The sequence below is a fragment of the Rutidosis leptorrhynchoides genome, chromosome 11 (assembly GCF_046630445.1).
Source record: "Rutidosis leptorrhynchoides isolate AG116_Rl617_1_P2 chromosome 11, CSIRO_AGI_Rlap_v1, whole genome shotgun sequence".
In the NCBI taxonomy this organism is placed as follows: Eukaryota; Viridiplantae; Streptophyta; class Magnoliopsida; order Asterales; family Asteraceae; genus Rutidosis; species Rutidosis leptorrhynchoides.
Window position 1 is genome coordinate 62331395 of NC_092343.1, and position 11855 is coordinate 62343249.

The 11855-nt window shown below is 30.2% G+C and overlaps 1 protein-coding gene across 1 annotated transcript; it reads right to left on the reverse strand.

The window, feature by feature from the left end:
* Positions 1–4752: 4752 nt before the first annotated feature.
* On the reverse strand, positions 4753–11515 carry LOC139877106 (protein indeterminate-domain 12). Its single transcript, XM_071864521.1, has 3 exons — positions 11263–11515; positions 10317–10716; positions 4753–5615 (listed from the first exon to the last, which is right to left on the reverse strand). The coding sequence occupies exons 1-3, from the start codon at positions 11513–11515 to the stop codon at positions 4940–4942; spliced, it is 1329 nt and encodes a 442-aa protein (XP_071720622.1). The 3' UTR covers positions 4753–4939.
* Between the last annotated feature and the right edge of the window lie 340 nt (positions 11516–11855).

Genomic DNA, 11855 nt, shown 5'->3' on the forward strand with positions numbered 1-11855 from the left:
TAGATGTATGTACTATTGGTATATACACTCCAATGATCAGCTCTTAGCAGCCCATGTGAGTCACCTAACACATGTGGGAACCATCATTTGGCAACTAGCATGAAATATCTCATAAAATTACAAAAATATGAGTAATCATTCATGACTTATTTACATGAAAACAAAATTACATATCCTTTATATCTAATCCATACACCAACGACCAAAAACACCTACAAACACTTTCATTCTTCAATTTTCTTCATCTAATTGATCTCTCTCAAGTTCTATCTTCAAGTTCTAAGTGTTCTTCATAAATTCCAAAAGTTCTAGTTTCATAAAATCAAGAATACTTTCAAGTTTGCTAGCTCACTTCCAATCTTGTAAGGTGATCATCCAACCTCAAGAAATCTTTGTTTCTTACAGTAGGTTATCATTCTAATACAAGGTAATAATCATATTCAAACTTTGGTTCAATTTATATAACTATAACAATCTTATTTCAAGTGATGATCTTACTTGAACTTGTTTTCGTGTCATGATTCTGCTTCAAGAACTTCGAGCCATCCAAGGATCCGTTGAAGCTAAATCCATTTTTCTCTTTTCCAGTAGGTTTATCCAAGGAACTTAAGGTAGTAATGATGTTCATAACATCATTCGATTCATACATATAAAGCTATCTTATTCGAAGGTTTAAACTTATAATCACTAGAACATAGTTTAGTTAATTCTAAACTTGTTCGCAAACAAAAGTTAATCCTTCTAACTTGACTTTTAAAATCAACTAAACACATGTTCTATATCTATATGATATGCTAACTTAATGATTTAAAACCTGGAAACACGAAAAACACCGTAAAACCGGATTTACGCCGTAGTAGTAACACCGCGGGCTGTTTTGGGTTAGTTAATTAAAAACTATGATAAACTTTGATTTAAAAGTTGTTATTCTGAGAAAATGATTTTTATTATGAACATGAAACTATATCCAAAAATTATGGTTAAACTCAAAGTGGAAGTATGTTTTCTAAAATGGTCATCTAGACGTCGTTCTTTCGACAGAAATGACTACCTTTACAAAAACAACTTGTAACTTATTTTTCCGACTATAAACATATACTTTTTCTGTTTAGATTCATAAAATAGAGTTCAATATGAAACCATAGCAATTTGATTCACTCAAAACGGATTTAAAATGAAGAAGTTATGGGTAAAACAAGATTGGATAATTTTTCTCATTTTAGCTACGTGAAAATTGGTAACAAATCTATTCCAACCATAACTTAATCAACTTGTATTGTATATTATGTAATCTTGAGATACCATAGACACGTATACAATGTTTCGACCTATCATGTCGACACATCTATATATATTTCGGAACAACCATAGACACTCTATATGTGAATGTTGGAGTTAGCTATACAGGGTTGAGGTTGATTCCAAAATATATATAGTTTGAGTTGTGATCAATACTGAGATACGTATACACTGGGTCGTGGATTGATTCAAGATAATATTTATCGATTTATTTCTGTACATCTAACTGTGGACAACTAGTTGTAGGTTACTAACGAGGATAGCTGACTTAATAAACTTAAAACATCAAAATATATTAAAAGTGTTGTAAATATATTTTGAACATACTTTGATATATATGTATATATTGTTATAGGTTCGTGAATCAACCAGTGACCAAGTCTTACTTCCCGACGAAGTAAAAATCTGTGAAAGTGAGTTATAGTCCCACTTTTAAAATCTAATATTTTTGGGATGAGAATACATGCAGGTTTTATAAATGATTTACAAAATAGACACAAGTACGTGAAACTACATTCTATGGTTGAATTATCGAAATCGAATATGCCCCTTTTTATTAAGTCTGGTAATCTAAGAATTAGGGAACAGACACCCTAATTGACGTGAATCCTAAAGATAGATCTATCGGGCCCAACAAGCCCCATCCAAAGTACCGGATGCTTTAGTACTTCGAAATTTATATCATATCCGAAGGGTGTCCCGGAATGATGAGGATATTCTTATATATGCATCTTGTTAATGTCGGTTACCAGGTGTTCACCATATGAATGATTTTTATCTCTATGTATGGGATGTGTATTGAAATATGAAATCTTGTGGTCTATTATTATGATTTGATATATATAGGTTAAACCTATAACTCACCAACATTTTTGTTGACGTTTTAAGCATGTTTATTCTCAGGTGATTATTAAGAGCTTCCGCTGTCGCATACTTAAATAAGGACGAGATTTGGAGTCCATGCTTGTATGATATTGTGTAAAAACTGCATTCAAAAAACTTATTTTGTTGTAACATATTTGTATTGTAAACCATTATGTAATGGTCGTGTGTAAACAGGATATTTTAGATTATCATTATTTGATAATCTACGTAAAGCTTTTTAAAACCTTTATCTATGAAATAAAGGTTATGGTTTGTTTTAAAAATGAATGCAGTCTTTGAAAAACGTCTCATATAGAGGTCAAAACCTCGCAACGAAATCAATTAATATGGAACTTTTTTAATCAATAAGAACGGGACATTTCATGATTCAGGTGTCTCATTCGGTGGTATCAAAAGGAGGTATAATTAGCGGGTCAAGTTGTTATTGTGGGATGATATTGATGGTGATAAAGTCAGGTTAAAGATGAATTTGTTTAAATTCTCCTTCAAGTGGGAGATTGTTGGAGTAAAAGTGAATGAGAATTAAATAATTTGTATATGCATCAAACGTGAGAATAAATATTCCAACGTGACAAAGTGGGTCGAGCATATAGTCACTTTTGGAGTTGCTGGAAATTTTGATGTCACATTTGGTGACATAATGTCACCATTGGTGAAATGTAAAATTGGCTCTCATGTAATGAATGTTTTACAATGTGGATGTTCCAGAATTTTCTTTTAGGAGTACGTAGAAGATTTAATTCGTGTTCTAGAATATTTTTAGCTTGCTCCATAAGCTATGGTTTTCTCCTATAAATAACCCCATATGTAACCTGTATATTATCACCTACAAATTTTAATGAGAATTTCTCTTTGGTTGGCCGTGGATTAAACCAATAGCAATATTGGATATAACCACGTTATATTCTTGTGTTTTTTTACGTTCTTGCAATTTTATTTTCTTTGTTCACTTGAATTATTTGTTTATTGTTCGTGGGTTTGATAACTTGGGGTTATCAAGTTATTGTTGAAGCTCACTAATATTCCTAACAGTACGTATATAAGCAATTGAGAAACTTTCTCTATCTCCAAATGATTATTATTTATTTATTAAGTATTAGGGAACTCATTAACTAAAGCGTCCTACAAATGGTATCAAATCGGTTCATTTCAATCATTTTTTCTGATCGGGTTGCACCATGATTAGTTGCACTTGCATTTTATTATTTAGGAGCAAATTATTCTTGAAGAAAACTAAGTTTAGGTACACCAAATATACATTGATATCTCCATATATATCGAGGACAAGCATAATTGATCAAGTCTAATTTGACTTGAGTGTAATATATGGTAGTCAATGAATGATCGATCTTTAACACTCCGGCTAATGTGTAAACTCATTTGAGATTGAACAGGAAGTTAAGAGGATAGATTCTTTTGAAATTTGAATACTTAATAGTGAAATAGTGAATATTTAAAACTGTATGAGGTACTTCGTAGTGGGGGATTGTAATAAGTACAAAATAATGGGGATACAACGATCGTTCGTTAGTTAGTTAGTTAGTTAGACCACTCCCAACCATTACATGCTTCTTAAAAACGACTGAACTCCACGTCAGCGACATCTCAACATCTTCTTAAGAAAATTGAAAAAGACTGAACACTACCAACCATAAAATACTTCTACAAAAAGACTGAACCCACTTAATTAATATTACCAACCAATTATTCAATTTTTAATAATTAAAAAATAGTATAAAATAATAATTCTAGTGAAAAAAATATCCAAGTGGCCCCATGTACAACGTCTTCTTATGTTCATAAAATAACGAAAATGTAATATGTTTGAAAAAAGACCACGAATGACGATTAGGTACCAATGGTGTCTTTTTCAAACTAAAAAATGACAGGTAGTAAGAAACACCGTTGTGACTAGTCTTATTGACGTACTCAATCTTGAACTTGTAATCATATCATATCGCACATGATCATCTAATTGCTTCGCATGATGCCACGCGTTCATATTCATACGAGATGCCTTCGGTAAAGATTAATATGATATGTCAAAGAGTGAGGCTTTCACGTATTACTCAAAAGATATAATGTCCAAGATATACCGATGAAAACTACGTGATTTCACGTACTAACATTATTTCGGTTACATGATTATTTATCTAATTAATTGCTTTGTTATAGATTGATTAATATTAGTAGGAGGTTTTCAAGGGGCTAGTTTTTTTTATATATTCAGACACAATCGGAGATTTGAGAAACAATGAAACTAGGAAAAATATAACTGAAACAACGAACACGACGTACAATAGTCTCTTAAACAACAATCAACGACCTAGAAAAAATAGAAATTAAAGTCTGCTAACATTCTAACAAAACCGTCTATCAATTTTTTTAATAGTTTATTATTCGTTAGGATGTAAGGTCATTTTTTTTATTAACTAATATTATTTGTTGAGATCTAAAAGTTTTTTTTTCACTTCGTTCTACATACTTAAATTCTCGATATCGAAAATATCTTCTGAATGACATGTAACTAAAAGTCTAAAACTTTTATCATAATATAGTAAACTCACAAATTGAACATTGAAATCTAAATTCATGAAAATTCCGAACAAAAAGTAAAAAATAAATTTGAGCATGAAAATGTATGTGAAAATTTGAAGCATGAACTTCACATTTCTCTCTTCAAGGCTAATTTCGTCATTTCGACTCTTTATAACCAAAACCATGCTATGATCACTTGTACATTAAGCTTCTACATTTACCCAATGCTTCCAAAGCTTGTACCAAATCCATGGGTTGGAATCTGTATACCACTGGCGTAGGTTAGCATTCCCCTCACGCTCATGTTAGCATCAGCCCCACCACAATTATGGTCAACCTCTTGGTCTCCAGTTAACCCAAGGAAATCCCTGGTCAAACGATCAGTTTTCTGCCACGTCAGATTATGGTACTCCGGCGACACCACGGCTGAAGTCGTTACCTGAACCAAATCCCCCATATCCAGACTACTCATCGTTGATCCGCCGCCATGATCCGCCACCGCACCAACTGTCGCCGCCTTCTGCAGCAGCGCCGTTGCGGAGATGTGCGCCGCCGGAGAGTGGAATGTCACTGGCGCCGGAGACGGAGACGGTTCATGATAAAACGGTGGGAGTAGGTGGTGGTGATGGATGGATTCGGATTTGATTCGGGTCGGATTAGGGTTAGGGTTTTGAGTGGGAATCCAAGTAGGATTATTGAAAGGGAAAAATGAAGTGGGGGGATTTTGTGAAGCTTGTTGAAAGTTGAAGGGGGTTTGTGTAATATTGGTAATAGTTGAGGGGTGGTGGTTGTTATTTAATGAAATTGCAGCTGCTGTAGCTGCAGCTGAGAGTCTGGCGGTTTCTTCAGCCAATGCATCACAGAAGGCTCTGTGAGTAATGAAGCTATCTTTCCTGTTTATACACCATCAATAAATAAATAAATAAATAAAATTGTGGAGTAACAAGTATATATAAATAATTAATCTGTATGTCATGCACAAATTGCAAGTTGCAGTATATAATGTACAACTTTTGATAAATACCAAAAAATCTGTGTGTATAGGGGTGTATAGGTGCTCGATAGACTAGGTTTGAGATCGACTCAATTAAAACTCAATAAGCTCGAGCTCGGCTCGTTTTTAATGTAATATACTATGCGGTGAGCTCCTTTAACATTCTATAAATTTGAACATATAAAAGTCAACATAATTGATATGTATATGATTTTAAAGTACCTTAACGACAGCTGTCGTTAGAAAAATTCTATCATCATATTATTATTATTATTATTATTATTATTATTATTATTATTATTTATTATTATTATTATTATTACAAAAACAATAATAATGAATTTAAATGAAATGTTTAGACTCACGAGATTGTTTAAGCTTGATATAAAGAATTCGAGCTTGTTTACAAAATGATATACAAAATATGTTCAAATTTGAGATTAAGCTTGTTTAAATTCGTCTCGAATTGAGCATTTAACAAGTCAAACTAGTGTGACCTGCTAATAGTTCAACTCATTTATGCATCCAGGCGTATATCATCATTTATAAGACTATTCCTTACGAGTGACCACGGAGGTGTTTTGTTGTCCCACAACAACCACAATGGTCACTATGGGGCTGTTGTGGAGATCATTGTTGTGGTGTTGTGCGATCCAACCACGAGCTCACAACGAAACAATCATTCAATCAATTTTCTTTTTTCTTTTTCATTTATTTAAATATAATATTAATTAACCAAATATCAATTATATTTTATCCACAACATCACAACAGCACAACAATACATTTACCATAGCACCCTCTTCATCCCACAACAATGCCACCCCCTTCATCCCACAACAATGCCACGTCAGCAAAAATCCCCTCCACAAAACAACAACAATTAATATTAGCGTAGAGAATGGTCTAAGTAATGTTGGCTAGTACGTAGTAGTTGCTAACTACAGCTCTACAAAGTTATTCTAAGCATTTTTATTTGTTATGTAAACATGGATCAAATTAGTTTTATACAAATATTACAACTAGTGCACTCTATCATTTTATAACTAAATTATATATATATATATATATATATATATATATATATATATATATATATATATATATATATATATATATATATATATATATATATATATATATATAGTGGTAGGATCAAGAGGGAAGTAACCAATCGGGAGGAAGTCGGGGAAGCAAATTTTATTTTTTTTTTTCGTTTTTTGAAAAAACTTTGTTCACGAACATTATAGATGAGATGAAAATATGAACATTTAGTAGAGACACTTTGTGATAAATATTTTTATTTTGGCGGGAAAACGCTCGAAGAAGTAATATATAACAATTATCGTATTTTTCGAGCGTATGTTGAGGTTTTAGCTATTGGGGTTTAGATATTAGGGTTTAGATATTAGGGTTTATAGGGTTTAGATATTAGGGTTTAGAAATTTATGGTTTAGGGTTTAGATTTAGTGTTTAGATTTAGGATTTAGATTGAGTTTTTAACACGAACGGTTTAGAGTTTAGGGTTTAGGGTTTGGTGTTTTGGGTTTATGGAATAAACCCAAAACACCAAACCCTAAACCCTAAACACTAAACTCTAAATCGGGCTAAATTTTACTTCACAAAACATGAAAAAAAACGTTCATATTCTTCACGAACAATATTATCTTGAATGTTATTTTTGTCGATCGTTTTCCCGCCTAAATAATAACATTCATCACGAAGTGTCTCTTCTAAATGTTCATATTTTCGTGTGATCTTGATGCCGGGAAAAAAAATTCCAAAAAAACGAAAAAAAAAAAAATTTGCTTCCCCCCGATTGGTTACTTCCCCATTGATCCTGTCCATATATATATATATATATATATATATATATATATATATATATATATATATATATATATATAATCACGACCTTACTTGAACATGATCTATCCTATAGGCCTGTACGTCGTATCCTTGATTTCTAAATATAATTATTATATATAATCTGATACTAAAATTTTTTTGAACATTAAAAGGATCCAACCATCTTCCTTTAGAATGTAAAAGAGGAAATATCATCATTGTAATGCTATTCTCTTCCATTGTTAAAATGCAATGTTTATCCATTTCTATGATTTATAGGGACAATAATTCTTAATAGGTACGAGTACTTTTTAGTCTTATTTTTACATTTGAACATTTATATTGTACAAAAATCAATAATAACAATGTGGTTATAGGACCATTTACTGATCATCATATCCTAAAATCTAAACACTATACTCATGGCTTAAGTTTACTACTCAAATTAGATGATATAAACTACATTTAAGTAACTACTATACTCGTAGCTGTATAATATCCAAGGTTTCATGAGCTCATTGTTTCTAATTATTGTATCTTTATTAGTGGTTCTAACTACCGGTCTTTCAAAAAAAAAAAAAAACTAGATCTCATGCAGTATTTTACCTTAATTTACCTTTTTAAAAGTGAATGCGCATGGTCTAATGCTTACTAGCGCGTATGTATAAGCGAGTTAACGCATTAAAGTCGAGGGTAAACGCATTAACTCAAATGCTGTTTCCAAACCCACAAAGGTTAAGGGTCGTAAGGTTAAGGGTCGTAAGGTTCACGGTGCCAAGTTGAGGAATAGGGCATGTGATCATCAGGTGTAAGTTTGTTCTCAATTGCGGGTGTGGTTAGATGAGCTAAATGGTTTTAATCGGGCCTTAGGGTTTTTGATTATATTCCATCTTTCGAGCTCGTTTGATTCGGTTTGCTGGTTTTAGTTTAGTTTGTTTCGTTGCTTTCTTTTATTGTGCTTTGGTCTAGTTTAGGTTCATTTTCGTGTTGTTGGGCTTGTTTAGATCTAGTTGCGGGCTTTTTTTTTTTTCCGTTTGTATCATGGTTTGACCTTCATCTTTTTGATGAAGTGTCTTGGTTTAATATAAAGTTCTTGTTTTTTTGCCAAAAAAAAAAAAAATAAAATAAATAAAAGCGAGTTAACATAAGCATAAGCATAAGCATATATATTATATAGATGTAAATAAGATGGGAAATGATAGATATATGCATGACAAATAAATTGATTCATCCACCAAGCTATATAATCATATTGAAGCTCACATGAATATAAACTCACTTTACTATAATTTTGGAGTATGAATCAGATTGTTTTAATTTTTTTTTTTGTATTTATCAGTTCTCTTAAGATGTACATGCATGTGTACAAGCATTGAATGTATGATGAAGTTTGCAGGTGGAAATTTATTCAAATAATATGAACTAGACTATAGTATTGTAGTACTGTATATATAAATATAGCTTTCAGCATCAGTAGTGCAACAGAATAAACAGTGGGAATAATAATCAGTCTGTCTTTAAATTCTGCCAATAAGTCTTCAATGCATTTATAAGTCATCAATATATTCCATGAAAAGCCATTTTTCCAATTAGATTAATACCAAGACAACACAGTGAAAAATGAGTCAAACTTATAGATGCAATAATTAAAACAATTACAGTACATTAAGATTAAGATGTTAGTTAAAATTATGAAAAAAAAATACAACAGTAATACCTAAGGGCTACATTTATATATTTATATATAAATTAATTCTAAATTTATAACTAAATGTTGCCATTAATAACATTAATATCAAAATTATATAAAGAAGGTCAATATTAATAAAGGAATATTTATGATTTGTAATTAATTCAAAAAAGTTTTAAAACATAAATATAGTATTAATAAACGTAGACTTGAGGGCTATGTTTAGCATTCTCCTAAAATTATACATGCGAAAACGTTGCAGTAGACCCTTCTTTGTTTTCAAAATGCTCTCATTATATGCAAGGTATATAGTAGCTTTTTCTGCCTAGGGTTTTGAATGCATAATCGGCCGTTAATTCGATAATAGAGCAAATACAATGGTATAAAACAAATAAAAAAAAGTATACGAAGTTTTTTTTAGTGATCACCGACATCGAAAAGGCTACATATACTTGCACTCTAAAAGCATTGTTCTTGGAAGTTTTATCGAAACATATATGACTAATCAAACTTAGCTATATATTTCAAGAAAACTTCCAAAAAAGAAAATAAGTACAAAATCTATGTGTGTGTAGTTAATTTACTTTTCTATATATATATATATATATATATATATATATATATATATATATATATATATATATATATATATATATATATATATATATATGCATATGACCTATTTAATTAACCATGCATTACTATACACAATATTAAATGTTAATAAGACATTAAAGGGCATTCTTCTTGGAAGTTTATCGAAACATATACAACTAATCAAACTTAGTAATACATTTTAAAAAAACTTCTAAAAAGGAAAAAAGTACAAAATCTATGTGTGTGTAGTTAATCTAATTTTCATTATATATATATATATATATATATATATATATATATATATATATATATATATATATATATATATATATATATATATATATGCATATTACCTATTTAATTAACCATGCATTACTATACACAATGTTAATAAAACATTAAAGGGTGTGTGCGTTTGATGTTGAAAAAAAAAAAATGAAATATTAGAAAGAAAAAAAAAATTACCTTGAAAAGAGGGTACCACAGTCACATCTATACTCCCTAGTGCCACAAGTTTTAGAATGAGCTTTCCAATCAGATTGAACTGCATAAATCTTAGAACACTTGTCACATTTCCATTTTTTTTCACCATGTTTTCTACAAAAATGTTTTTTAATTCCAGTGAGATCTCCAAGAGCCCTAGAAGGGTGATGGTGCACACAAGTAGGTTCAGGACACACATAAGCCCTTTTCTTGATTTCATCTTTATTGTTTCTTTGTTTCAGTTTCCATGGTAAGTTATGACCTCTTCTATGAAGTTGAAGATTTTGATCTCTTTGAAACCCTTTGTTACAAATCTCACACACAAATCTGTTTGTTGCCATTAGTGTTTTTGGTGATAATGCTATCACTTCTGCATCTGGATCTTAAAAAAAAGACATTGCATATACAAAATAAGTTAATGAACTTCATGACAAAATAGAAAGAAACAAACTTTATTTTGCTATCAAGTAGATATATTTTTCATGTATAACCAAGAATTGAAGTCAATTAAGAATAAGATCATCAAAATAAAAACTAGCCATGAAGCCAATAAGTATATAAGTAAAGTTTAGAAATTGATTATATATATATATATATATATATATATATATATATATATATATATATATATATATATATATATATATATTGATATTGAGGTTATCATGATCTTATAGTGCTAATTAAAATCTTAAACATATACAATTTTTCTTTTGGGATGTAATATGATATAAATTAGATGGTGTTTAATTTAATTTTTAAGCAACTAAAAGCAATAAACTTAACACTGATCTATAAGCAAATCAAAACACCTCCTTATATAACTTTCAATTGTTAATTGCATTTTTTTAACAATTTTATGACTCAATTACTGCTTTAATTTGTCACCATATATAAAAGATCAATATAATATTTGTAAAATATGTACCTGGATTTCCTGGAAGGTTTCTCTTCTTCTTGATCTTCTGATTATTATTGTAGAATTGATGATCATGTTGTTGAACATGATTTGAAATTGAAGAAAGTGTGATTGATGGATTGAATTGATCATCATCATGGTGAATCTTATTTGTAATTACTGAAGAAACAGTGCTTTTTGCAACTTCTTCAGATAAAGAGGTTAAGTTTTTGTTATTATTACTAGTAGTAGAAGTAGAATAAACTGATGTTGAAAACATCATATGATTCTTTTAGGGTTATGTTGAGGATTCAAGAAAAGGAAACTAGAAGAAGAAGCCAAGAGATGAAGAATCAAATCAAATTGTAGATAACAAAACAAAACAATATATACCCACTTCTTGCTTTTAAACAAGTTGCTTTCTTTTTACTCTCTTTATTTAAATTTAAATATATATAATAAATAAAAATTTATCTAATTCTGTACTACTAATATTTTTGTTTGAAAAAAAAAAATAAAAAATCTTAAGGAAATTATTATTATTCTTAAATGAGATACTGTACACCTTTTATTATCTACCTCATGTGTGTCTTGTTTATTCTCTTTGTATCTGTCTCTATTTG

Coding starts and splice junctions, on each gene's coding strand:
- LOC139877106 (XM_071864521.1), bottom strand. CDS start 11,515: ATGATGTTTTCAACATCAGTTTATTCTACTTCTACTACTAGTAATAAT. Junction 10,717..11,262: donor AAACCTTCCAGGAAATCCAG/GTACATATTTTA, acceptor CTTTTTTTTAAG/ATCCAGATGCAGAAGTGATA. Junction 5,616..10,316: donor TGTGGTACCCTCTTTTCAAG/GTAATTTTTTTT, acceptor GTGTATAAACAG/GAAAGATAGCTTCATTACTC.